This window comes from Paramisgurnus dabryanus, chromosome 22, assembly GCF_030506205.2.
Source record: "Paramisgurnus dabryanus chromosome 22, PD_genome_1.1, whole genome shotgun sequence".
Lineage (NCBI taxonomy): Eukaryota > Metazoa > Chordata > Actinopteri > Cypriniformes > Cobitidae > Paramisgurnus > Paramisgurnus dabryanus.
This window is the reverse complement of record NC_133358.1, coordinates 25,487,338-25,514,736: the sequence shown is the minus strand read 5'-3', so window position 1 is coordinate 25,514,736 and position 27,399 is coordinate 25,487,338. Positions and strand designations below refer to the sequence as shown.

The 27,399-nt window shown below is 39.5% G+C and overlaps 1 protein-coding gene across 3 annotated transcripts in view; it reads left to right on the top strand.

The window, feature by feature from the left end:
* The window catches only part of LOC135740278 (guanine nucleotide exchange factor VAV3), a 121,059-nt gene that overhangs the window by 42,448 nt on the left and 51,212 nt on the right, over window positions 1–27,399 (top strand). For all 3 annotated transcript variants that reach the window (XM_065258490.2, XM_065258489.2, XM_065258488.2), the window contains exons 11-19: window positions 6,654–6,722; window positions 10,304–10,390; window positions 10,717–10,802; window positions 10,888–11,020; window positions 12,933–13,042; window positions 17,136–17,237; window positions 19,146–19,243; window positions 22,049–22,071; window positions 22,580–22,613. In XM_065258490.2, the coding sequence (XP_065114562.1) occupies window positions 6,654–6,722; window positions 10,304–10,390; window positions 10,717–10,802; window positions 10,888–11,020; window positions 12,933–13,042; window positions 17,136–17,237; window positions 19,146–19,243; window positions 22,049–22,071; window positions 22,580–22,613 (742 nt within the window). The remainder of the gene's footprint in view (window positions 1–6,653; window positions 6,723–10,303; window positions 10,391–10,716; window positions 10,803–10,887; window positions 11,021–12,932; window positions 13,043–17,135; window positions 17,238–19,145; window positions 19,244–22,048; window positions 22,072–22,579; window positions 22,614–27,399) is intronic.

The window sequence follows — 27,399 nt, the reverse complement described above, 5'->3', positions numbered from 1 at the left end:
TGGGGCACTAGTATAATCAGCTCTATGGAGAAGCTGCACGTCCAGTCGTGTATGTTGAAACTGACCTGATCCACAAACATCTCACGCAGCCTGCCATGAATATTTCATAGTCTGTGTCTGTCTATCACACGTTAGGTCTACCGCATGACCCAGCTATGAGGGGATTTAGAAATAAATATAAAGGGAGGGAGGGAGGGAGGGAGGGAGAGAGAGATGTGAACAGCATTTGTAGACTGAAGGCACCTTAGCCTGATTGCTCTTCCAGGAACCTTTTGTCTCTCAGTGGACAGCTAAGTGAAGGTGTATGCGTATGCATGTCTGTCTACTTAGCATGCTTGCATGGCTGTCCGCAGCTTCGCTCACCTCCCTGCCCATCTGGCCAGCTATGGGTTTAGGGAGCGTGCGAATGTGTGTGTGGGTGAAGCAGGCAGAGAATGCATCTGTCTGTCTCTCGCACCTCTGGAGAGCAGACTAGCGTGTGACAGATTGTCTCTCTTTGCTGTGCTGGATGATGCCTCGGCCAAAGAGAAAGAGAAAAAGAGTAAAAAGTAAAAAAATAAAAATAAAAGAGTAAACCGAAGCTAGCTTTAAATCAGATAAAAGTTGGATAAGAGACAGACATAAGAGAAAATAGGTACAAGTCTGTCAGAAGGAAGTAGGAAGTCAAAGTTAAAATGTATACAAGGAAGTTTGTTGTGATCTAAAAAATATATACTTTTTTTCATTTAAGTCAATAGGCTTTATGCCCAGCTGCACTACTTTCTGAACTTCAGCCAGCTCCTTGTTTCCTGTCTGCCATTATTGGACAAACTGATTAATCCAGGTGTGTCTGATTATTGTTGTTGTGACTACTGAGGTCAGGCACACCTGGATTAATCAGTTTGTCCAATAATGGAAGACAGGAAACAAGGAGCTGGCTGAAGTTCAGGAAGTAGTGCAGCTGGGCATAAAGCCTATTAGAATGAATGGAAAGTACAAATGTTTCATGGGGCATTCAGATTGCTAATTGCAGTGATGAAGTAATATAAGTCTGAGACAATAGTATGTAGTAGACAGAGACCAACTCGCTGAGGGTGGAAACTACGGTAATGCAGGACTGTTAGTGGGCGGGGCTTTATCAGTGTGACCTCACATTGATAAGAGAATCAAAACAGCATACCAGAGAGTTTCGATATTTAAAATTTGATCCTTCTGTAGTTACATTGTGTACTAAGACCGACGGAAAATTAAAAGTTGCTATTTTCTAGGCAGACATGGCTAGGACCTATACCCTCATTCTGGCGTAATAATTAGGGCTGGGCAAAAAAATTGATTTTCCGATTAATCGTTTTTTAAAACCTGGTCGATTCAGAATCGATTCTCAAAGAGCAGAATCGATTTTTTTTTCTTTCACGTTTATTTCTGCAAACATTGAACGAAAGATTAACGTTAATCGAATTACTAGTCTTCTTCAGTAGATGTCACCCTCTTTTTTGCCTTGCGTGATCATGTTATCAAGGAGCGAGAGGCGAACCTGTCATTCATTCATTCAGTGCTTAAAATGGCGGTTTCAAGTGCTTCATCGATTTTATTAATTACCCACTTGTAACCTGCAGTTCACTGTTCTTTTTATTAATATAGTATTTGTATTAAATCTATATTCATTGAGTTGAATCGAGAATCAAGTATAAAAACCTGGCCAAGAACCGGAATCGAAAATGAATCGAAATCGAATCGATTTGATAGCTTGTGAATCGAAATCGAATCGATCTGGAAAATCTGAATCGATACCCAGCCTTAGTAATAATCAAGGACTTTGCTGTCGTACCATGGCTGCAGCAGGCGCAATGATATTACGCAGCACCTGAAAATAGTCCCCTGCTATTGAAAGTTACCAAGGGGACTACTTTCGGCTGCTGCGTAATATCATTGCTCCTCCTGCAGCCATGTTACTGCAGAAAAGTCCTTGATTATTACTTAAAAATGAGAGTATAGACTTACCTTGTAGACAGCAACGCACTTCACAACCTTCAACGCTTTTTCTGCTTATAAATTTACTCTTTGACACATATTCACGAAAGCAGCTCATGCACCGGTGTCGTGTGTCAGCCATAGATATATATGTATACATTAGGGCTGGAACGACGCGTCGACGTAGTCGATTACGTCGATTACGTAATTACGTCGATTTGCCGGAAATGCGTCGATGCGTCGCACTGTTTACATTTTGAAAAGAAGGCGGCTTCAGCTCCGACCGGGTGATACAAGTGTTATACCAAACAGACAGAACGCGATCAAAAGTGTGGGAATACTTTAAGCAGAGACCAAATAAAACACATACTGTGTAAAACTGAAATGGCATACCACAGCAGCGCAACACCTGTGTATGATCATCTTAAAAGAAGAAAACCTGGAGCTCTCCGACCTCAAAATGACGAGACGTCAGCGTAAGAATTTGAACTATTACAGTAAGTTTTTATACTTACTCTATAAACAATAGAATCAATACATATTGTGCTTAATACAGCTGCGTTTACATCTTCGTTTAATACGAGCTGCGAGACGCCTGACAGACGTGACATTGCATCGCTTCTGGGCAGTATGTTGAAACAGTAAATAAAGAGCAGGTCATGTTTTTATATTAAGAAGTTATGAAATAATAAGTTACTGTCACATTGAGAACTGATAGGCATGTGCCCTTGTGCACTGAAAGCCAGCTGGCAGTGCGGAGTTCCCAATGAACGTCTTTTTTGCGAATATGTGCGCAGATATTATAGAAGCTCGTCTTGTAAGGTATTCCTGACATGCGTTTGTTTAAAGTAACAGCGGCGTAAACGCTGTTTATAAAATATTAGAAGATCATACTAACTGAACTTGTTTTTTACCCGGAACTTAAGAAAAGTTAAATGTTAAAGTTAAATGAGAATGCAGTACTACTAATAGTAATAATATTAACAGTAATAATATAACCATTACATCTTATATAAGGGTTCATGAATCACAATGAACTTATTTTTACTTCAGTCTGAACTAATGCTGAGTTAATGCATGTACTAATCATAAACTAATGTTTAAAATATTAATATATGCCTATTTTATTGTTTAAGGTGAATAATGCCTCTTTTAAAGTGGCACTGCCACTTTATTTTTCATGTTGAAAATTTTGGTTTGTGTGTTTGTTTAATTAAGAAAATGCTTAAATAAAATGTTAGCGTTAATGACAGATGTTACATTTATTATTTGTTGGGGAATTATATGTATAAAAAATCATTAGACTATTCGATTAATCGAAAAAATAATCGATAGATTAATCGGTTGAAAAAATAGTCGATAGTTGCAGCTCTAGTATACATAGATGCCTCCTTCGACCGTTCCACAGATGCGTTCACAACTAAACCATTAATGGGGCATCTATGTATATATGCATCTATGGCCGACATTTAAAACATGAATGTGCTGGTTTCGTGAATACGTGCATTTTATTGTTTCAGGTTTTATTTAAAGGGATAGTTCGGCCAAAAATGATATTAAACCCATGATTTACTCACCCCCAAGCTGTCTGAGTTGCATATGTCCATCGTTTTTCAGACAAACACATTTTCGGATATTTTAGAAAATGTTTTAGATCTTTCAGTTGATTAAACGTAATGTTACGGGGTCCACGACCTTCAAGTCCAAAAAAAGTGCGTCCATCCTTCACAAAATAAATCCAAACGGCTCCAGGATGATAAACAAAGGTCTTCTGAGGGTAATCCGTGCGGTGTTGTTGTAGAAATATCCATATTTAAAACTTTATTAACTAAAATAAATACCTTCCGGTAGCGCCGCCATCTTAGTCGCGTCTGCATTCAGGATACGTCACTAAGAAAAGTGCGTACACTACGCTAATACTCTCTCCTGAATACAGAGGAGTCTAAGATGGCGGTGCTACCGGAAGGTATTTATTTACGTTAATAAAGTTTTAAATGTGGATATTTCTACAACAACACCGCACGGATTACCTTCAGAAGACCTTTGTTTATCATCCTGGAGCCGTTTGGATTTATTTTGTGAAGGAAGGACACACTTTTTTTGGACTTGAAGGTCGTGGACCCCGTAACATTACATTTAATAAACTGAAAGATCTAAAACATTTTCTAAAATATCCGAAAATGTGTTTGTCTGAAAAACGATGGACATATGCAACTCGGACAGCTTGGGGGTGAGTAAATCATGGGTTTAATTTTTGGCCTTTAATAGCAATAATCACATTTCAAAATAAGAATGAAACTGAGGTGATTAAGGAATAAATGTTAATTTTATTTTGTGTTTTTTTATAAAATGAGACAACTACGATGAATGTAGCCGACAAATATGACTTCCAGAGGATGCAGCCTTCGAAATGACACCCATTGTTGACCCTGAACCCGTGTCCATGATCCTGTTTTAGCTGTCACAACTAGTAATATAGAGTTATGATGACTGTTTTAGATTTAAAGGGCATCAGGAAACATTTAAAGCTTAATATAATACAGCTAAAGATATGCACATTTTGATGAATGCCTGGGCTCAGACAGGTCTGTTTGCTCACTGCGTGATGCATATTGTGCACAAGACTAAAAAGCATGTGTAAAATCGAGCTTGTCGCACAGCTTCTGGAGTCAGGGCACAATGGGTTCAGTCTGTTGGGAAATAAAATTGTGTTGAAAAGATATAAGATTGATATGAATGCTTCTTTGAAGAAAGAACCACATAGGTGCTGCGTTTGTTAAAGTTTGCAAGGTCATGAAGTCCACTCTTCAAGGATAGATATTCAAAGTTTACTCAAGTAAACTAGATGTTGACAAAAGGGATCTTTGTGAACAGTGCAAGATTATTTCACAGACAAAAACACTGCAATGTGTAAAGGTTCAGTAACGAACGATTGGGATGCAGTCCCACGAAAACAGCGTAGAATTACATTCATCAAAAACGTCAAAACCTTTACCTAAGAGTTTGTATGTATTTCATTTCTTCAATAATCTCAATGTTAGTGTCATGCCTCCATTCTCTCTCTATCTCTCCCCCTCTCTGTGTGTGAGGGCAGAAAGATGTGAAAATGAAAAATAAGGTGATGTCCGTTTTGCTCCTGATAATAATGCGCAGGTTCAGCTTGACTGACGCAGGGGATTTAGCTTGTGCCGGATGGCAATATATCTCTTAGGCCAAAAGGAAGCCATTTATCAGAGCCCAGTAAAGGACATTCACAGCAGCCTCCCTTATCCTACAGACTGCTCCAGATGTCTTGTTTACTTCATTCCAGAGCGGGAATGCAATTTCAACCCCACAAAAACCTTTGCTTCTCATTTCAATTCTTGAACCTGCAGTGCAGGTTGGGATATTATTTCAGCTGTGTGTGAGAGGAAAAAGAGAAAGTAAAAGAGAGATAGAGATGCCACACAGGGTGTATGTGTTTGTTTGCTGTCATTCGCAGCGCTGTGCAGAAGTCTTTGTCGTTTTAATGACCATCCATATATATATTTTCCGGTCTCCTTATTAAGATACAAACAGGAAATATGCACACAAAATAAAATAGCAATTTAATTCTATTTACTTTTGCACAGTACTAAACGTTGAAGGTGATATGTTAAAAAACATTGCTACTTATTTTACTAAACTTAACATAAAAATAACATTTTGCACATTTAGATTGCATTTACATTTTGAATACTTTATTTATTTATGTTTGTATGCAAACCTCAAACCTCTCTTTTCTCTTTATTGTGAGAAAAGTGTGCAAGCATCGAGACATCTGTGAATCTGTGAACATGATGATTATTGTATTTATAGAGATTGTGTGAGATTTGCCTTTTAAAGCCTTCACAGTGCTGCAGGTAAATGAAAGTAAATCATAGTGTTTAGGTGGATTTTAGTTGTTTTGGTGCAGCTGTGAATTTTATCTGACCTAAAATTTGCAGGTGCGAGTGCCATAAACTTTCCCATATTTATTATTGTTTTTTTTTTACTTTTTTACTTCTTTAAATCTTTGATAAAGTATGAGATAAAATGTTTAATAATTCAAAATAATATAGACTATATATTATCACCAGATGATGATTATAAACACAGCAGACAGTCAGATGTACAGAATAGAGACGCTGTGCCTGAAGGCATCTGTCACTCTCGCATGCTCTCATAACTCATGCTCATCATCATGTTAAAGGAAAACACCACAGTTTTTCAATATTATACTATGTTCTTACCTTAATTTAGATTAATTAATGCATACCTATCTTTTTTAATGCATGCACTTAATCTTTGTACAGCATGTCAGGAATGTGTTAGCATTTAGCCTAGCTCCATTCATTCCTTAGGATCCAAACAGGGATGAATTTAGAAGCCACCAAACACTTCCATGTTTTCTCTATTTAAAGATTTATATGAGTCGTTACAAGAGTAAGTATAGGTATGTATTCATCTAAGTTGAGGTAAGAACATAGTAAAATATAGAAAAACTGTGGTGTTTTCCTTTAACATGATGATGAGCATGAGTTATGAGAGCATGCGAGAGTGACAGATGCCTTCAGGCACAGCGTCTCTATTCTGTACATCTGACTGTCTGCTGTGTTTATAATCATCATCTGGTGATAATCAGATGCTGAGAGTCAACAGTCAACAAAGATCAGCCAGCTAATATCTCATGATCTTATTCACAGGAACTGGTAAAACACACCCACGATGCCACAGAGAAGAGTAATTTACGCCAAGCGCTGGATGCCATGAAGGTGAGCCAAATAACCTTTCAAAAAAGATCAACATAGTGTATGTTTTAAATGCTAGTAGGACACTGCACCAGACCTTTTTTGAAACCCTGCGTACATTTTATGCGTAGGTGTAGCCCAGGAGATGTATTGCATTTTGTCGCAATGCGCATGCGTCGAACATCTGCATATACACACTCATTCAAATAAACTATACTTTGCAAGGATGTGTGTTTGATCGTGTGCATACATTCGCATACATGTAAAAACAGACTATACTCCAGCCTGTAGACCAACAGCAAACCAGCATTAACTCTTTCCCCACCACACTCTAAAAATGGCTGGGTTATTTTTGACCCATAATGGGTAAATATTGGACAGAACACAATGCTGGGTTAAAAATGACCCAAAACTGTTGAATCATTTTTTATCCAGCAATGGGCAATTTTTACCCAGCATGTGTTCTGTCCAATATTTACCGAGCCCCTAAGGTGACATTGGAGTAAAAAAATCTATAGTTTAGTTTCATGTGCTCACGTGAAATTTTTATGTGCAGAACTTTTTTAGTTTTGCGTGCTTGCGTGAAACTATCGCGCGCACACGTGAAACTTTCGCTTTCACGTGCGCGTGCAATAGTTTCAGGTGAGCACGCGATAGTTTCATGTGCTCGCGCAATAGCTTCACGTGAGCACATGAAACTTAAAGCAGACATATCATGCTTTTAAATCTGTCCTTTTTACATATAAATCATCTATTTGTGGTCTATGTAAAGCGAAACTGCAATGCTTGGGTCTGAATTCCTCATTATTATAGCCCCACAGGCCCCCTTTCTACCCCTTTTCTGATGTGCATCTGAGAGCAACTCGTTTTGGTACTGTCTTTTTAAATGCACGTCATACCCTGCCCCCTCTCCAGGTTGCAGAAGTGACACTCGGTTAAACTCCACCCCGTTCGGCCATTTTTGTAGTTTTATAGCAGAGATACGATTATCTAGCTGCACAGAAACTTTTTATTTACTCGTTATTCACAAAATGTCAACAACGGAAGACTTGTCCATCCAGCCTTATATGTTCGCGCCAGAGTCGGAAACGTACTGAGAGGAAAATGAAGACGACGAACCTGCAGAACAACGTCTTCATATGAAGGTATCGCAGTGGTGTGAGGCTGCAGCCTTCGGAGGTCGCATATCTAGGCTGCATACGTCATAAAGACGGTCTTATTTCAGAATATTAACAATTATAAAGTTTACTATTATTCTTAGTTAATCGTAAGTTGTTGTAATATGCTCATGACTTGCAAGTGTGATGCTCAGTTAACTTAAACCAGGCTTGATGCCCAAAAGCGATCTCCGCAGGCTGCAGCCTTCGGAGTGAGAAACAGCACTGCTGAACCATGACCACCGTGTACTTTACTTTTTTACTTTAAGTTATAAACTGCTTACCGAAGTGCTCTGCTCGTCGTCTCCAAAGAAAGAAGTAATTGACCCCTCAATCAGACGAAGTCTATCGGCAAATCCTTCTTTATACTGGCGGAGATTGGTGAAGTAGTTATCCTTAAAGTGCCTCGGGCACACAAAAATGACTTTACCCACAGATGTGAGTACATTTCTTACGCTCTCGTAACTTCTGCATCCTTGAGCTTGGACTACAATATCGCAGCGAGAAATATAAAATGGCGGATTGCTCGTAGTGTTGGGCTGGAAGTCGATGCCCTTATTTAGCAGTTCCGCTGCAAATACTGTGACGTAATTGTTCAAAAAACGTAAGAGATAATAGAAAAATCAGAACCGGTTGTAAAATATGACCAAAACAGAATATAAAGATATCAACAAAGCACCTGAAGAGACTAATTTCAACTTTTATGTACTTATAAACACTACAAATATACAACAAAATGCATTTAAGAGCCAAGAAAGTGGATTTAGCATGATATGTCTCCTTTAACTTTATTTAATTTTTGCTCCATGTCCCCTTAGGGGCTCCGTAAATATTTACCCATTATGGGTCAAAAATAACCCAGACATTTTTAGAGTGCAGTGTTTTAAAAAAAAACAGCCAGCGCCAGCATTTTTATGATTTTCACAAAAGTTTAATGCCAAATGAAAAAAAAACATAATAGCGGAAAATATGGATTGCCGTAGAAACTCGTCATTGGCAGGGATGTGTTTTATCGTAACTTATTTCCCGCCAGCCTTTTTTTAAGAAGTTGATTTTCACAAAAGTTTCACAAAATGCCTTCCAGGAAATTTTTCTTCTAAAAATATATGAACATACAAATATATAAAATTAAAGAACAGACGCTCTGTTTTCAAACAAACAATAAACAAACGAACAAAATGGGGAAAAAACGCTTCCTCCCATCTATATTTTTTCTCAGTTTGTAAATATGGGTATTTTTCTTCAAAAAAGTGTTTTTTTTTGTTGCAAAAAGCTGAAAAAATTGCATTTTTGTGAAGGAATTTTGTTAGAACAATTATAAAAACATACATGGAGTGTAAAATTACTAAATCATTTTTTGCTTCAGTTTTTGTATAAATTCGGTAAGTGCGCCATCTAGTTGATATTCGCGGTATAACAAATAACCATACAAATTCACCAGGAATTTTCTAAAAGCAAATGTTTTTTCTTAATTGATGAGATAACACGTCAATGGTGGGGAAAGAGTTAAACGTTATAAACCAGCAGGATCCAGCATAGAAATTCATGCTGGTCTGTTCTTGGTTTTCCCAGTGGGGAAGTGAACAAACCTGTCTGAAATGTTGTCCTCAGTCTTCATGGTAGACCCCGTTCTCATACTATGGAGTAGGCGAAGAGCAGTAGGCGAAGAGCAGTAGACGAAGCGAATATGTGTGAATTTTATATATGTTTTGTAATCATTTAAAGTATTTAAAAAAAAGTATTGCATTTCAAGTCGTTTTGTATAGAAGTCTTTCCCAATTTTATCACACATATTTCTGAGATAAAACATGACCTGTTTGATTAGAAATTACAACCTCAAATTTCATTAGCTGTTTATTTTGCTCCTTCAAAGGCATGTGCCAACTTTCTAATCGTTTTTCTAAAGCCCAGCATTCTTTAAAAATCTGCGCTGCTCTCTCGACTCGGATGATCAAGATGGCAGAGTGTATGCGTCTTGACAGGTAACCGTCCGCTAATTGAGGCAAATCAAGCTGAGAAGATTGTGCAGATTGCACAGTGGGCTGTGATGATTTCATTTGGATAAATTAGCCACTTAGCATTGATTGGGATATCGGGCTAACGTGGTTAACCTCTTCAAATGCTCCCCCGAATGATCGGCGCGGTGGGCGAACCCCCCACTCTCTGATTTTTCCAAATATGCAATGATGAACGAGTCGCTAAACTCCACTCGCGGGAGTCTGTTCGGAATGAGATTCGTCAAATAACCTGTCCCTTTCAGATGGTAAATCTTATTTACGCTTTTAGAAGGAAACAAGTCCCTCGAAAACATCACATGGGACAACACTTTATAGGAGATATAGGGTTATTATTAGCATGCATGAAGAAAGATTTCCATGTTTACACATTCGGCTCAAATTCATCACATGCAGAATGTTATGTTTTTATTTATTATTTGGATTTTTGCAGGATCTGGCCCAGTATGTCAATGAGGTGAAGAGAGACATTGAAACTCTGCGGGATATCGACCAGTACCAGAAATCAATAGAAAACCTTGTAAGATGAATTACATGCTTCACATACATAACATACATAACGTCGGAAAAGCTGCTTTGAAACTTTGCACAGCTACAAGTATTTATAGTCATGCTATCATTTTGAAAAATGAGCTAGCTACACTACCAGCAAAACTTTTTTATTGAGTTATAACATTTAAATTATATAACTATCAAATGTATTTAAAATCACAGCATTGTTTTTAGCATCAAATTGTAATGCATAAATTAGCTTTAAATAACACAAACCCCTTTTTTATGAAAATCCTGATTCCTAAAAATAATAAAGTACAGGATATGTATTGAGTTTGCACCTGTGTTCTGCAGAATCAGTCTCTGCGTAACTACGGGAGGCCGAAAGGTGACAGCGAAGTGCGAGTATCTACAGTCGACAAACGAGCCAAACAGGACAGGTGAGATTGACGTTTACTAAAGCCTAAGGGTTATGAAGGTGTCACCCGCAAGCATTCCTTGATCTCTGCTTTCCATCTACCGCAGGCACCTCTTCCTGTTCGACGCTGCCGTGATCGTATGCAAACGACGGGGGGACAACTACGAAATGAAGGAGGTCATTGACCTCCACTCTTTCAAAATCACCAACAACCCGACCTCAGACAGAGAGAACCGAAAGGTCTGCATCCATTCTCCTAATTGCGTAAAAAATCGGCGGTCCAAAGCCGAGGGCGGTGAACGCGCTGTTATGCTTCTGTCGTAACCGGTTACCGGCTTGCTTTCGCACAGATGGTGTTTCCTATTAAAAACCGTCAAGCGACTGCTAACAAACGCAGCACACACCAGGCACAGCTAAATGAGAAAACATGATGTCGGTTGTGATAATGCATTACATGGTGTCGCGCCAGAACAATTATTCGTTAGATAATGCAGTTAATATTGTGTGTGTGTGTGTGTGAAAAAAGAGAGAGAGAGAGAAAGAGAGAGAGAGAGAGGTTTATTTCAGTTTTAAACATGCAGGTTTTCGTATTGTTTGCTAAGGTCACTATCGTTTAAATTTCACATTTATGCATTTGGCAGATGCTTTTATTCAAAGCAACTTACAATGCATTACAAAATATACATTTAATTAGTGTGTGTGTCTCCTGGGGTCAAACTGACAGACTTTTGGGATGCTAATGCAATGCTCTACCACTGAGCTACAGGAACACTATCCCAACTGTTTATAATGTGTTAGCATTTTAAACAAACCCATAGAGGGTGATAAAATGGGAACATTTCCCTACACTTCCATTGGAAGAGGTGCAGAAGAATCTAATGTACAGAACATCTTTGATACAGATTTTGGAAACACCTTAGCAACCACCTAGCACTGCCTAGCAACGGTTCTCAACACCTACTTATTGATGGTGACATGCGAGCAAAAACCTTTGCCTTTTTACAAAACCAAATCTCTTTAATGAACTTTTCTGCCATTTTTCTGCTCCCATAGAGTTAAACATTTGATTCTTACCGTTTTGAAATCCATTCAGCTTGTCTGGCACTACCACTATTAGCATAGCTTAGCACAATCCATTGAATCTGATTAGACCATTAGCATCGTGCTCAAACATAACCAAAGAGTTTTGATTTCCGCCTATTTAAAACTTGACTCTTTTGTAGTTACATCGTGAACTCAGACCGACGAAAAATTAAAAGTTGAGATTTTTTAGGCTGATATGGCTAGCACTTTACTCTCATTCTGGCTTAATAATCAAGGACTTTGCTGCCGTAACATGGCTGCAGCTGGTGCAATGATATCACCATGTTACGGCAGCAAAGTCCTTGATTATTAAGCCAGAATGAGAGTATAGTTCCTAGCCATATTGACCTAGAAAATTGCAACTTTTAATTAACAGGCTTAATACATGATGTAACTACAGAAGAGTCAAGTTTAAAATAGGAAAAATATCGAAACTCTTTGGTTATTTTTGAGCGCAATGCTAATGGTCTAATCAGATTCAGTGGATTACGCTAAGCTATGCTAAAAGTGCTAGCGCCAGACCCGGAGATCAGCTGAATGGATTCCAAAACTGTAAAAATCTAATGTTTAACTAAAGTGGAGTGTCCCTTTAACAACGCACATTACTAATGATAATATTTATACATTTTTATATATTTATGGTTGGAAATTACAAAATATCTTTATGAAACATGATCTTTACTTAATATCCTAATGATTTTTGGCATAAAAGAAAAATCGATAATTTGGACCCTTGCAATGTATTGTTGGCTATTGCTACAAATATACCCGTGCTACTCAAGACTGTTTTTAAGGTCCAATGTCACATATTTATATCCACATGTAGTATTTTTTTTAAGTATATCAACAATATGAATTCAGTTTTGATCTGTTCATCATAAAAATAATGGCTTTAAATAGATTGAAAAATCTAAAGCTTGCTCACATGTGACCATGTCCATTCAGTATCTAGCATTGACAGCTTGAGTTGCATAAAAAGTTGTGGTCTCAAAGCTTTTATTACATGTATGTGTGTGTGTCTGTTGTGCATATATAACATCAGGCATAATCTTTTCTCTCTCTGTTTCAGTGGTCTCATGGATTCTACCTCACGCACAACCAGGGTCAAAACGGTTTTGAGTTCTTCTTCAAAACCAAGGAGGTAAAGAAGAAGTGGCTGGAGCAGTTCGGCATGGCCCTGTAAGTGTTTGCACTCATGTGCATCAAAGGTCCGCACCGCCCCGTCTTGTTTTTCTGGTTGGTTCAGGAATCACTTGAGCAGTCCGAAGTCTACAGTATCTGACAGCAGTGATTGAGCTGTGACAGCAGTACTGTATCTCTTGGCACTGATTCAAGACTAAAGCAGCATTGGGGTTTATTTTTGTGACATAACAAGCAGTAATGAGGACTGACTTACTGACTTACTGTTACCATGGTGTTTTGGAGCGGTGCAGTGTACAGTAATGTGACTGGAAGAATTTACATTCCCTTCATAAAGTTGTCGGTTCAGTTTTGCAGACTGACAGAATGTTCCAGGTCTGGTTGTTGGTGTTTTGTTTTCTTCTTGGTTGGTTGGTTGCCAAAATCTGCACCTTTGAACCAAGTTCACTTAGAGGTTATGGGAGAAAAACTGCTTAAGGCCGGAGTTAGGGCTGCACAATTAATCAAAAAATAATTGGGATTACAGTTATGGGTAAAACAATTACATAATCGCCAAAAGCTTCAAGTACACCTGTTTATTTGTGCTCATTTCTGTGCGTTTTGGCAGTATGTTAGGGCACCAAATACAGTGGTGAATAAGAGATTTTAAAATTGATAAGTTGGCTTGTTCTTTAGCCATTTTGTTATGGATTTTTTTCTAAAAATATAATACCGATAATTATTTGTTATTTACATTATGGGCCCTATTTTAACGATCTAAGTGCATTGTCTAAAGCGCACAGTGCAATGTGTAAATGGTCGTGCACGAATCCACTTTTGCTAGTTTAACGACGGGAAAAATGGTTTGTGTGCCGAGCGCATAGTCGAAAAGGGTTGATCCTTCTTTTTAATGAGTAATGGGAGTATTTTGGGCGTAACGTGCAATAAACCAATGAGAGTCTCAGCTCTCATCCCCTTTAAAAGCCAGTTGCGCTGGCGTTATATCTAATCCCTATTTAGATGACGGACTTTGTAAACTGAAAAAACTAAGTGGAGGAACAAGATACCCAGTTTAAGATTAATGTTAAATAATTGTGGTGTTTTTCACTTGTATTGAAATTGTTATTTTTTTATTATTAGAAATTGTTTTCTTTTAGTCATGGAGTTTTAATTGCTTTAAATGTATGGTTATCCAATATCATCAAAAAATAATTTACAAATATGTAAGAAAAGGTGTGTACTCTAAAAATACTTTATTTGTAACAATCAAGAGATAAAGAATTTACAAACGGCTCTCCGCACGTTTCAGCACTTGGACAGCGTTACTTAAAAATGTTTCTCATCTCACCATATCCACAGGTACAGAGTCATCATGTACAATAAATCTGTGAAAAAAAAACTTTTAAAAACAGAAGCATTTGTTTAAAGCAAAGCATTTATTTACTTACCAGGCTGCAGGTGAAGCAGCTCTTCACAACTTCTAACGTCTCATCATTAGTCCTCATTTATGTCCAAGAGACTCAATAATAATCTTTTACATTCAATCCTTTAATCTTTCATATTTAAAAGCGTTTTTGTGCTGCTGCGCATTCATGTATGTGTTAAGCAAACCCGCGTTGTCGTCCGTTTATAGGCGCATATTACTAATGCGCTCTTTAAATAACAAAAAACATATTGACTTTAGACTTTAGAGCAGGTTTATTGGTCAATGGCGTAGTCTATTTTAGTTGCCTCAAAATAGCAACGCGCCAACAATGCGCCTGAACACACCTTGTTTTCAGACCAGAACGCCCATGGGCACAAAAGGGGGCGCAAATGCATTTGCTATTTAAACAACGTGGCGCTAAACGTGAAAATGATAATTGCGTAGGGTGGAAACTAGCAAAAGACACTTGCGTCGCGCATTGCGCTGCATTGCGCCGGGTGTAAGATAAAGCCCTATATTATTTAGTTTTGGATGTTTAGAGTTACCATGCAGCTGCTTTACAGAAAGATATAAAAAAATGTAAACCTTAATGTAAAATATATTAAACGGCAATAATAATCACAACATTAAGGTGAATAATCGACAATTATGATTATTATCATAACCCTGCGGCCATACCCAGAGTATTATGTTTTTTGTAAGTATATTTATGCAAACTTATGTGCAAAGTAGACCGCACAGCTTTGCAACGCATATAGCTTATTTGACTCGTACATGTACATTACGATGCAATGCATATAAAATTTTTATTTTATTTATATAGCGCTTGTCACAACTGTTTAATGTTCCTAAGCAGCTTTGCATTAAACGGCGACTAAAATTAATCCTTGCTAGTGCGCAGAGTAATAATGCAACGTATATGTAATGTAACATAGTTTTAAGGTAAGCTAATGTCAGCTGACTCCCAAGGCATTGAAAAAACTCCTAGGAGAAAACCTCTTAAGGGAAAACGTCTTTGACAGAAAAAAACCCTTAAACGAGGATAGTTCGACCAAAAATGATATTAAACCCATGATTTACTCACCCCGAAGCTGTCCGAGATGCATATGTCCATCATTTTTCATATGAACACATTTTCAGTTATTTTAGAAAATGTTTTAGATATTTCAGTTAATCAAATGTAAAGTTATAGGGTCCAAGTCCTTCAAGTCCAAAAAATGTGCATCCATCCTTCACAAAATAAATCCAAACGGGTCCACGATGACAAAACAAAGGCCTTCTGAGGGTAATCCACCCAGTTTTGCTGTAGAAATATCCATAACTAGTTTCCGGTAATCCCGCCATCTTAGTCGCGTCTGATGGCGGCGTTGCCGGAAGCTAGTTATTTTCATTTATAAAGTTTAAAATATGGATATTTCTACAACAACACCGCACGGATTACCCTCAGAAGGCCTTTGTTTGTCATCATGGAGCAGTTAGGATTTCTTTGGGGAAGGATATACAAATCTTTTGGACTTGAAGGAGCTGGACCCGTAACTTTACTGTTTAGCAGCTGGAAGATATAAGACATTTTCTAAAATAACTGAAAATGTGATGAATGAAAAATAATGGACATATGCATCTCGGACGGCTTCGGGGGGAGTAAATCATGTGTGTAATATCATTTTTGGCTGAACTATCCCTTTAATCTGCACTATCCAACATCAGCTCATTTGCATTTTCAAGGACACGCCCAAAAAAGGCACATTTTTACACACACCTACAAAGTGGCAATTTTAAAGGGATAGTTCACCCAAAAATGAAAATAATGTCATTAATGACTCACCCTCACGTCGTTCCAAACTCATAAGACCACATTTACGCATTTGGCAGATGCTTTTATCCAAATGCATTACAAAGCAATGTATACATTTTCTCAGTGTGTGTGTTGCCTGGGACTTTTTGCATGTTACCATTATTTTTAATGTGTCTTAAATATCTGTTAGCTTTTTTGTAGTTTATCAAACTCAAGTAGATCTTGAGATACCGCCAAAGATACCATGCAAAAAACAGGAGGGAGAATATATTTATTTATTCAAAATGAATAAACTACCGGGAGTGTGATGTAAAAGATAAAATGACAACACACAAAAACCATCCTACCAATGACCTACACGTCACGCATACTGTATCCAAATATAACATAACTATAACACGAATTGAATGAGGAGGGGTATAAATGTCTAGTTCACTAAAGGCGACGGGGGCTGATGAATTAGATACATGTTTTTACCAGAATTATTTGAAGGGCTCATTAATTCTGGAGATCAGCTGTGAGTCTGTGCTCAATGTCATGTGTCATCATATCAGTCTCCATCTGAAAGCTGGTTGGATATCGGTGCTCTTACACGCACAGAAAGCTCTCTCATCCGCCTGTCATTTGTTAATGTCTTCATTATCAGGGCACTCGCTGCTTAGGATAATTTGAAAGCGGGCGAGAGAGGAAGATAGGATTATAAAACAGTAATATGGCTATAGACAACATCATGATTTCTGCCTCACTAATGCTGTACTTAGTGGTGCTTGCTATGGCAAGTAAGCTTGAATAGCTTATTGAAAAAACACTCGTTGATAGGAATTATATCTTTGTCATTGTATAAAATCATAAGTAATTGTGTTTAAAATTTATGGTTATCATCTCATTTTTACGCTCTGCTCTCTCTCTCTCTCTCTCCTTTTTCTCTCCAGATCGAACATCTGTCCAGAGAGTGGGAAAAGTAATTTCCACGAGTTTCGCATGCACACCTTTGAGACGACCACATCCTGCAGCTCGTGTAAAATGCTGCTGAGGTGAGCTCACGCTACGGGCTGGGTCAAATGACACCGTATACCCACAATGCACCTTAATGAGATCGATATTGCATCTAGAGAAGTTAAGTGAGAGGGAACAGCGCAAGATGGAGGCAGATCAAGCGTATATATGAGTGATAATCACTTCAGCGATGAAAGGATTTTGTTGGCATATGACCGACATGGCTGTCGGCAAATAAGAGCTGTTATGTCAGATGTGGGCGTGGCTAAATAAACATCATAGGTTCCCAGTTGTATTGTTGTGTAACAGAAAAGATTGCCTGCAGCTGTTTTTTACAGTATATATGACAGGGGAGATAAAGAGGTAAAGAGGGTTATGCAGTAGTCGAGTGATGATTCGAAAAGGCTTGGGGCTTGTAATAGTCACTGACACTTAAATCATTAAAATCTGACTTTTGGGTATAACAGGGTTCCTTGAAAGTTTGTGAATCTGAGGGGGCCCTGGGAAGTTTTTGAAAATATACATACATAGATACAGGTCATTGAAAGTGCATGAATCTATTTTATGCAAAAAAAAAATCCATATTATTCCCTGTGTAGTGTAGGATAATATCATAAAAATTCTAGACTTTTTAAGCACACGTGCTAAACTGTAAACTGTAATGCTTATATCTGCGAATGTTGATTCATACCAAAATGCTTTTTTGCATAGTTGTGTTTGGCACATGAAAACGTCTCGGGTTACGTATGTAGCTGTTGTTCCCTGAGAAGGGAACGAGACGCTGCGTCTCCCTTGCCATACTTCCTGCGTCCCTGTAACGCCGTCTTTGGCAATATTTCGGATAGCGATATACTTCCTGGCTCCCGCGTCACCCTGTCTTTATCGTTAAGCCTCACCATTGGTTGAATTTGATATACACATTCAGACGCACTTACCCCTGGAGGCGTCCCCAAAGTGTCACTGCAGTGACGCAGCGCGAGTTCCCTTGAAAGGGAACTGTGACAATGTATCTTAAAAGGTAACACGATGTAACCTTGCTCTCACTTGAAATGTGTCCCCACATTTAGTCCTTGAATTTGAGGGTATTGGAGCTGGAAAGTCATTGGAAGGTCCTTGAATTTTAAGTTAACTAAGGTGTGGGAACCCTGTTTTATGAATCTAGAAAATGTGAAAAAGATCGACCGAGTAACTTAGTTTTGGTAAACCATTCTCTGCAAGCATGTGAAAAAATAGGTAATTGAAATCTGGTCCCCTTGTGATGTCAGAAGGGGATAATACCGCCCCTTAATCTGCAATTTTCAACCACGGCGCTGCCATTTAGTGCAGAGATTAACTCATTTGCATTTAAAAAAAACACACAAAAATGTCACATTTTTGCTCACACGTACAAAGTGTCAATTTTAACATGCTATAATAAATTATCTATATGGTATCTTGAGCTAAAACTTCACATACGTACTCTGGGGCCACCAAAGATTTATTTTACATCTTTAAAAAGTCTTGTGAAATGACCCCTGAACATTTGCCCATATTTTACTTCTCTTCAAGCCATCATACTGTAGGTGAATATGATTTTCTTTTTTCAGATGAACATTCAATATCCTGTCGCTTCTCAGCATTGCAGCATATGCTATTGGATAGTGCCCCATTTTTAAAGCTCCATAAAGTGCATCCATTTATCAAAACTATCAAAAGGTGAAGGGCTTTTGTAAGAAATATTTTATATTCAGACATTTAAGAACTTTATGGATTAGTTTTTGATGGATGCATGAACTTTTTGTAGCTTTAAAAATGGGGCACTATCCAATGCTAATATAAGAAAACGTCATATACACCTAGGATGGCTTGAAAGTGAGTTAAATATGGGCTAATGGGGTGAACTATTGCTTAAAGTAGTGGAACAAAACAAAACTCTCTCTCTTTTTTTTTCTCTCTCTCTCTCACAGAGGGGTCTTCTATCAAGGCTACCGCTGCTCTAAATGTGGTGCTGGTGCCCATAAGGAGTGTCTCGGCAGGGTGGACAACTGTGTCAAAAGCAGTGCCGGTGAGCTTAAGTCCAACACATTCAGCTCTTTCCAGCAGTTACATCCATGATGTTTACAAAGCTGCATTGTAGTGCTCCGAGTCACCTGGCTCATGTTTCACCATTATGTGATGTCTTACTCGCTACACGCTAATGATTGACCTACACCGTACTGTATCAGACAGGCCAATAAAACCTGTCAGCATGCAGAGGTTCCTAATAGCAGCCCCAGCCACATAGATAAGCGCGGTGACAGACAAACAGGCTCGCCTGGCTCTCGAAGCCCATGATAAATGTGTGTGTGTGCGCGCCTGCCAGCGGTGGCAGTTCTTATTGTTCTGGACATTATTCAGGGCCGGTGTAAAAATTTCTGCCTCTTCTTAAGCACAGCCGAGTTTTGTCTGAACGGATCGCATTGTCAGACATGCACGGAAAAGTGCCTGCAGAGTTCAATGTAATGCGGCTTTCACATAGGATGCGGTGTGCGCTGCGCTCGCCGCTGTGTTCAGCACGGCCATTTGTGCTCTGATGGCCTGACCAAAGTAACTGTGCATTCACACCAGCCGCGGAAGAGGCGGCAAGCGCGGATGATTTACATGTTAAGTCAATGCAAACACGCGATTAGGCATCCTGCGGCGCGGTACACGCGGTAGCCGCGGCGCGGATGTCGCGGAAGGCGCGGGGCGTTCCGCGCATTCCGCACGAATTGAGCGTTGCCGCGGGAAACGCGCGAGTTCAAAAATCTGAACTTTGGCGGAATTCCGCGCCGCGTTAACCAATCAGGAGCTTGCTGTAGTAGTGACGTGATTACAGGAAGCGAGCGGAGTGGTGTAGTCTCCGCGGAGTCGCAGAAGCCCCTCCCATGATGCGGATTTTCGCGTGAATTTCTCGAATGACTAGAATTTCACTCGCGGATTTCACGCGAGAATGAAGCGAGTGAACTCAAATGTTCAAGCGACCAACTACGTGCGAATAGCGCGTTTTTGCCGCCTCTTCCGCGGCTGGTGTGAACCCACAGTAAGGCGGGACTATCAATAAATTTTCTACACTGTTTATATTTGCATTAAATAGTCGATGAGGAATACAGAGATGATGTTGCCCGTCTCCATTTCACTTATTTAAGCTTTAAGCCTAACTACAACAAGCTACTTGACTTAAAACACACCTGACATGCCAACTTGAATAACTACGTGTTTCCATGACACGGCTTTCCTTCTGATGTCTCTGTAGGAGCATAAACTTGTATTATAAACCTCCGGGAATTCCGAGTATAAGCTTTTCGTCCATTTTGCTTGTTCGGATGCCCCGTTTCTATTGGCCGCGTGGGTAATCGCCACAGAGCGCAGCGCAAAAGTTAAACTATTTTGAACTTTGACCGCGGTGTGAGCGCTTTGCTCGACGCAACAAAAAACGCTGTAGCGTGGCGTAAGCCATTGAAATGAATTGGTTTCATAGCGCAGCACCGGGCGCACCGCGTCCTATGTGAAAGCCGCTTAAAGCTGAATTTCCGTATAACTGGAATGTCAGTCAAATTTTTGTTTGTAACATGGCCCTCGCAAAACCATCTAAGTGCATTTGACATGTTTTCTTGTAAATTAGCATTTAGCACAACTCTTTCCCTGCCATTCAGGAGTTAAAAGTTAGCTCATCAATTAAGAGAAAACAGTTCCCTGCCAATGACAAGTTTTCTCGGCAATCCGTATTTCCGCTATTATCCCCCAGGTGGCACTCTCACCCAACTTATAAAACCTGGAAGTATCCTCTAAGTTTAAACAGTTCTAACTCCGTGTTTTTTTAGGATCGCTCTGAATCTGATCTCTATCAAAAGTCCTTCACAAAAACGCAATTATCTCAGCTTTTTGCTCAAAATTTTGTATTTTTGAAAAAACCTACCCACATTTGAGAGGTGATAAAAAGAGAACAAATAAAGGTAGGATGAAATGTTTTTTTTTGCAAGCAATCTGTTTTTTCATTTGATATATTGTATGTTTATATATTTAAAGAAGAGCATTTTTTGGAAGGCATTACATTATTAAAAATGCTGGTGTGCTGGCTGGAAACTTAAAAAACACTGGCAGGGAATGAGTTTATGGATACATACCAGGATTTCTGAAGGTCCTGAAGCCAGGACTAAGTGAATTTGAAGCAAAATGATTTGATGAACGTATAATACGTGCCAAGAGCTTCCTGTTAATACCATTATATCATTTTAGACCGTGGTGGCGTTTAGAGACTTGCATCTGAGCTCATTAAATCTTGATTAAAAAAAAATCTGTATTACAGTCAATTTGTTTAGTATTTATCCATAAACATTTAAATTTAAGACCTTCAGATATCCACAAACATAACCATTTATGGTTTTATTTTCACTGGAACTTTACCAAAACTAAAATCGAATCTGGTGTTAAAAGATCAATCATTGCACTGGGCGTGTTTTTGTCTAGCCCTGTTGTTTGTTTTGTACAGAAGGTACCTGTCTATCTCTATGTGCACGCCTGCATATACGCCTGGATTGTTTATGCGTTAATAGCCTTTGAGCCGTACGCAAGTGCAACAGGACAAAGTTCACAGTGTACACTCTCAAGTACAGGCTCGGCCTCTCCCCCGGGAGCCAATGAGGCCGACTCCGGGTGCATACTTCTGCTTAGTCCGGCCCCTCGAGTCAATTTAGCTCAGGCAGCTGTCAGGTACCTGCAGTGTAGCAAAACAAATCGTAAAAGTGTACAGCACAACGTGTTCCACACACTTTAATGACAGCTTCTGCACAGTGTGTTTGTCCAAATGTCAGATTCACTCTAACCATGCCTGTCTTCAACATCCTTGCAGATTCCAACTCTTTCGGACCACAGGTGAGGTTTCTGTTTACATTTTAGATATATGTTTTTAGGACTTTCCAGTGAGTCTGTGATGTTTGTTTTTCTCTGGAAGACCTTTATTTACTTTGTTTTCAAACCATTTAAAAATACTTTGTTTTACAATGCAATGCAAGAATTATTCATAAAGTTGCTCTTTTATGTAGTTGTTGGTCAAACGTTGTGAGATTATTTGTTTTTAGCTTTGTAGAAAAGTATGCATGAAATATGCATTATGCATGTTATTCTTTCACTGGTTAAAAAAAAACGGCATAGCCAAAACAAGTTTTAAAGGTACTGATATGCAGTTTGCTAAATTCTGGCTGTTTGAGTAAAATGCTGCATGCATGCATAAGAAAATGTGTGCATTTTTGTATGCAAAGATAAAATGTGCATATGCATAAAGTTTTACTTTATTTTCTTAACTCGGACCATTAATGCATTGCAGTGTTTGTTTTTAGTGTCAGTATGAATCATGTGATTGATTTATTTACTTTCATTACAGATTGGGAAAACACCCAGAAGTGGAGGAGATGCAGGTAAGTGGCCAATCCACATACACACGAATATGACATTAGAAGTCATAATAGTTTTAAAATACCTCTTATTGAAGTGGTGGTTTTGATACTAAGATAATGATTTTACTGTACCCTACCTTTAAACCTGTACAACCACACAGTCGTCTACAGTTCACTTGGGTTTCGTTAGTGGTCGTGCTTATGAAACCGGCTTGCACAGTCTTGCATAGAGCCAAAATGCATAGAGTTGTAGTGTTGATATTTGCTGGTAAGGCAAGCACCTGCACGTAACTAGAGCTTAGTGTCAGATCTGAATCCGATAAGAGCTGGTAAATACAGTATACAAAGACATTCAACTCCTGTAGCTCCAGTGTTTATCTTTGCAAGCAGAGGTGGGTCCAAATCCTACTGTATATCTTACATAACCCTATAAGGTGCAAAATACTTAACCCATTTTGTGTATGGTTGTGTTTTGTGTATGCATGTGAAGCATTTCATGGCATTATGGGGGTGGTGTGATCAAGTGTGACCATTTCTGACCCTGAGTCTAAAACATTTGCATGGACGATTGAAGGTTCATGTCTTATGTTCAGGTCTTCACAGAAGAGTTTTCGTGTTTTAAAGCGCTTTTTATCTTTCTCCTATTTGTGAACTAAATGTACCTCATGTTCTGGTGAACAGCATGGAGCATATTAATCTGACTAAACCTTTGACAAAGTAACACTTTATAATGTGCCACGAAAATCTTAAAACAAAGCCTCTTAGGAATAATAGATATTTGACATATTTTTGTATAGTGTTTACAATTGCTAAACAAGGGTTACAATAAGAAACAATATTTTTTTGTTTTTATTTAATCTCTGCTTAAGACCTGGTTGCCAATTTCTAAACCTATCAAAATACATTTACGTCACATTGTACGACATTGTATATGTAATTATATATAAACAGGGTTGTTGATGGGTTGATCATTACCCAAAGGGTTATAAAGGAAAGCGGTTCAGTTATCAGAGTGATGTAATGTCTGCATGCTGATAGAGAAATGTGCCACCCTCATCGTTGCATTTAATAGCTTCATGAATATTTGAAATAAATGCACAGTTTTTTCGCCCCCATCACAGCGCATTCAGTCAGGCTCACCTGAGTTCATTATGTCTCTATTAAGTTGGCCTGTCGTTGTAGAGCTGAGAGAAAGCCCCCTGATCCCACACAATATTGGGGTCGGTAGATTCATTAAAGTTATGGTGAGAGAAGGTCTCTGTGTAGTGTTTGCTGCCAAGGGACTGTCTCTGTTTGAATTAAAGTTGTTCCTTCCTGCCTGTTCTGTGCCAGTAGATTTGTCTTCATCAGAAACCGCCTTTCTGGAAAAGATAAACGTTCACATCTGTCAGCTAAAAGGTTTTATTAGTGGCACGGGTTTTTACAGACGTGAAAGTGCTTCAAATTGTGCAGTTTATTGAAAAGAAGCTTGTAAAGATCCTGTTACTTTTACAAGCAAAATTTGACTTGATTTTCATCTAAGAAAAAAATCCAGCCTTATATTGTATCTTTGCTACAAAAACACCCTAGGCACCACCCAGAAAACACCCTAGCCTAGCAATACCCTAGCAAACCCAGAACACCATTGCAATACCTAGAACACCCTAGCAATACCCTAGCAACCACCCAGAACACCCTAGCAATCCCAAAACACCCTAGCGACTACACAGGACACCCTAGCAATCCCAAAACACAATAGCAAACCCAAAACACCCTAGCGACCACACAGGACACCCTAGCGATCCCAAAACACCCTAGCAATTGCCAAGAACATGCTAGCAATACGCATAGCAAACCCAAAACTCCCCAGCAATACCCTAGCGACCACCCAGAACACTCTAGCAATCTCAGAACACCCTTGCAAACCCAAAACACCCTAGCAAACCTAAAACACCCTAGCGCCCACCCAGAACACCCTTGCAATCCCCAAAACACCCTAGCAAACCCAAAACACCCTAGCGACCACCCAGGACACCGTAGCAATCCCAAAACACCCTAGCAAACCTAAAACACCCTAGTGACCACCCAGAACACCCTAGCAAACCGAAATACCCTAGCAACCACCCAGGACACCCTAGCAATTCCCTAGGGACCACCCAGAACACCCTAGCAATCCCAAAACACCCTAGCAAACCTAAAACACCCTAGCAAACCCAAAACACCCTAGCGACCACCCAGGACACCGTAGCAATCCCAAAAACACCCTAGTAATACCCTAGCGACCACCCAGAACACCCTAGCAAAACACCCTAGCAAACACAAAACACCCTAGCGACCACCCAGGACATTGTAGCAATCCCAAAAGCACCCTAGCAATTCCCTAGCAACCACCCAGAACACCCTAGCAATCCCCAAAACACCCTAGGGACCACACAAGACACCCCAGCAATCCCCAAAACACCATAGCAATTCCCTAGCAACAACCCAGAACACCCTAGTAACCCCAAAACACCATAGCAATACCCTAGCAACTGCCAAGAATATCCTAGCAACACCCCTAGCAAACCCAGAACACCCTAGCAATCCCAAAAACACCCTAGCAAACCCAAAACACTCTAGCGACCACCCATGACACCATAGCAATCCCAAAAACACCCTAGCAATTCCCTAGAAACCACCCAGAACACCCCAATAATATCCTAGCAACCACCAAGCACACCCTAGCAAACTCAAAATCCTCAGCAATACCCTAGCAACTGCCAAGAACATCCTAGCAATACCCCTAGCAAACTCAAAACACCATAGCAATACCTTAGCAATCCCCCAGAACACCCTAGTAATATCCTAGCAACCACCAAGCAAACCCTAGCAATACTTTAGCAACTCCCCAAAACACCCTAGCAACTACCAAGAACATCCTATTCTAGCACTCCCCCGGAACACCCTAGTAAATCCTAGCAACCACCAAGCACACCTTAGCAAAACCCTAGCAAACACTAGCAATACCCTAGCAACTACCAAGAACATCCTAGCAATATCCTAGCAATCACCCAGAACATCCTAGTAATATCCTAGCAACCAGCAAGAACACCCTAGCAAACCCAAAACACCCTAGCAATACCCTCGCAACTACCAATAACATCCTACCAATACCCTAGCAACCACCCAGAACACCCTAGTAATATCCTAGCAATCACCAAGAACAAAAAAGCAATATCCTAGCAAACCCAAAACACTCTAGCAATACCCTAGCAACCGTCCAGAACACCCAGGCAGTGTGTGTTTGAGAATGCATGTGCACTTTTTTCTTACAACGTGAAAACGTTAAGGTCTAATTTCATGTGGAATTATGCTGAGCTTTTTGACATTGCAGAAACTACAGCCTGCTGCCCTGAGAGCTGTCTGTTAACTATTAGCCCTCTCAGGATCCCATTCATAGCCTGTTTCGGTAAAGAAAATCCTTGTAGTGCTTATTGGTGCTGACTCTTTGCCCTTGTGCACAAGGGTCTTTGGGATAGCGTGTGAGAAAGAAGCATCCCCACAGAGAGACGCATGCTCGCACTACCCTTTAAAGCATCTTCAAAGACAGCCAGCTGGGTTGGTCTGCCCGGGGTCTGGTTGATCCGCTGGACTGGAAGGCTTTAGCCACAGCTGGTTGCGTTAAGAGAGCCTGCACCCGTCTCTCATCATCAGAACAGCAGAATATATAGAGCTGCAGCAACCAGCTGAGACCATCGCTATTGACCCTTCAGCAAACCAGCTTCGACACTAAACCCGTACACACAAACATGCTCATAGTTCTCATAGTTCACCGGAGCGTCCAAACAACTGTCTGCCCACCCTGTGGTGAGAGACCTTTCAGGTCCAATTACACGTATGGAGAAAACCTCTTATTACTAATTAAAGGAAGAGTTTATTAAAGGACCAGTATAGGTCATAAACCCCGCCTCCCCCATGTTATTCAATGGGACTTGAGACCAACTAAACAATCTAATTACACTTCAATTATCTTGTTTTCCAAAGCTGGTTTCTGTCATTTAATGTAGTTTTTATAACGCTGATGTAAATTCAAGTGTTTGTTTTGAAAATAAGTTTTTTTTTTAGTTGATTTAATGCTATAAAAATGGTGGTGTCACATCATGATTGACAGCTGTGAAATGTGCATTCTGCGAGGGTGGGACCTTGATTTCGGGCTTTACTTCCTGCTCACTACTGTGTAGGACTGGTCCCGAAATCCCTACTGCGCAGACTCAAGCCCAAGATGTCAGCTCCGTATCGGGACACTAGCGGCTTCACTTTTCAACAGTGGAAAAGAGATCTTTTAAACAGTCTATGATTAAATTAAATATGCCTCTAGATATTTCCTGGAATAGCGTTTGTAATGATACTTCTTCTGTGGCACAAATGTTTCTGCACGAGAGCGCCCTCTGGCTTTTGAATGTGGCGGCATTTCACTGTAATTCATTCAAATTCATTCATTGAGAAAACGCGCATGTGCCCGATTAATTGTATGGTTTGTAATGTAGGTTTTCTTTACCTATAGCATCACTGCCAAGATATGCCACGATACAGGCTGTTCTGGGTGGTTGCCAGATAGTTGCTACAGTATATGGTTGCTAAATTGGTTCTAGTGTGGCTTTTACACAAAACAAGACAAATCTTTCTTGAAGTATGAGCAAAAGCGATGCTTGCCTTAGTAAACACATCTTATACCTCCACACAAATATCTTCAAGACAAAACCCAAGCATGCTATCATTTGTGTGATGGATTGATTCGAATCTAGTTGCATTCCATATGATTTACGATTACAGACGCACACAAACCTGT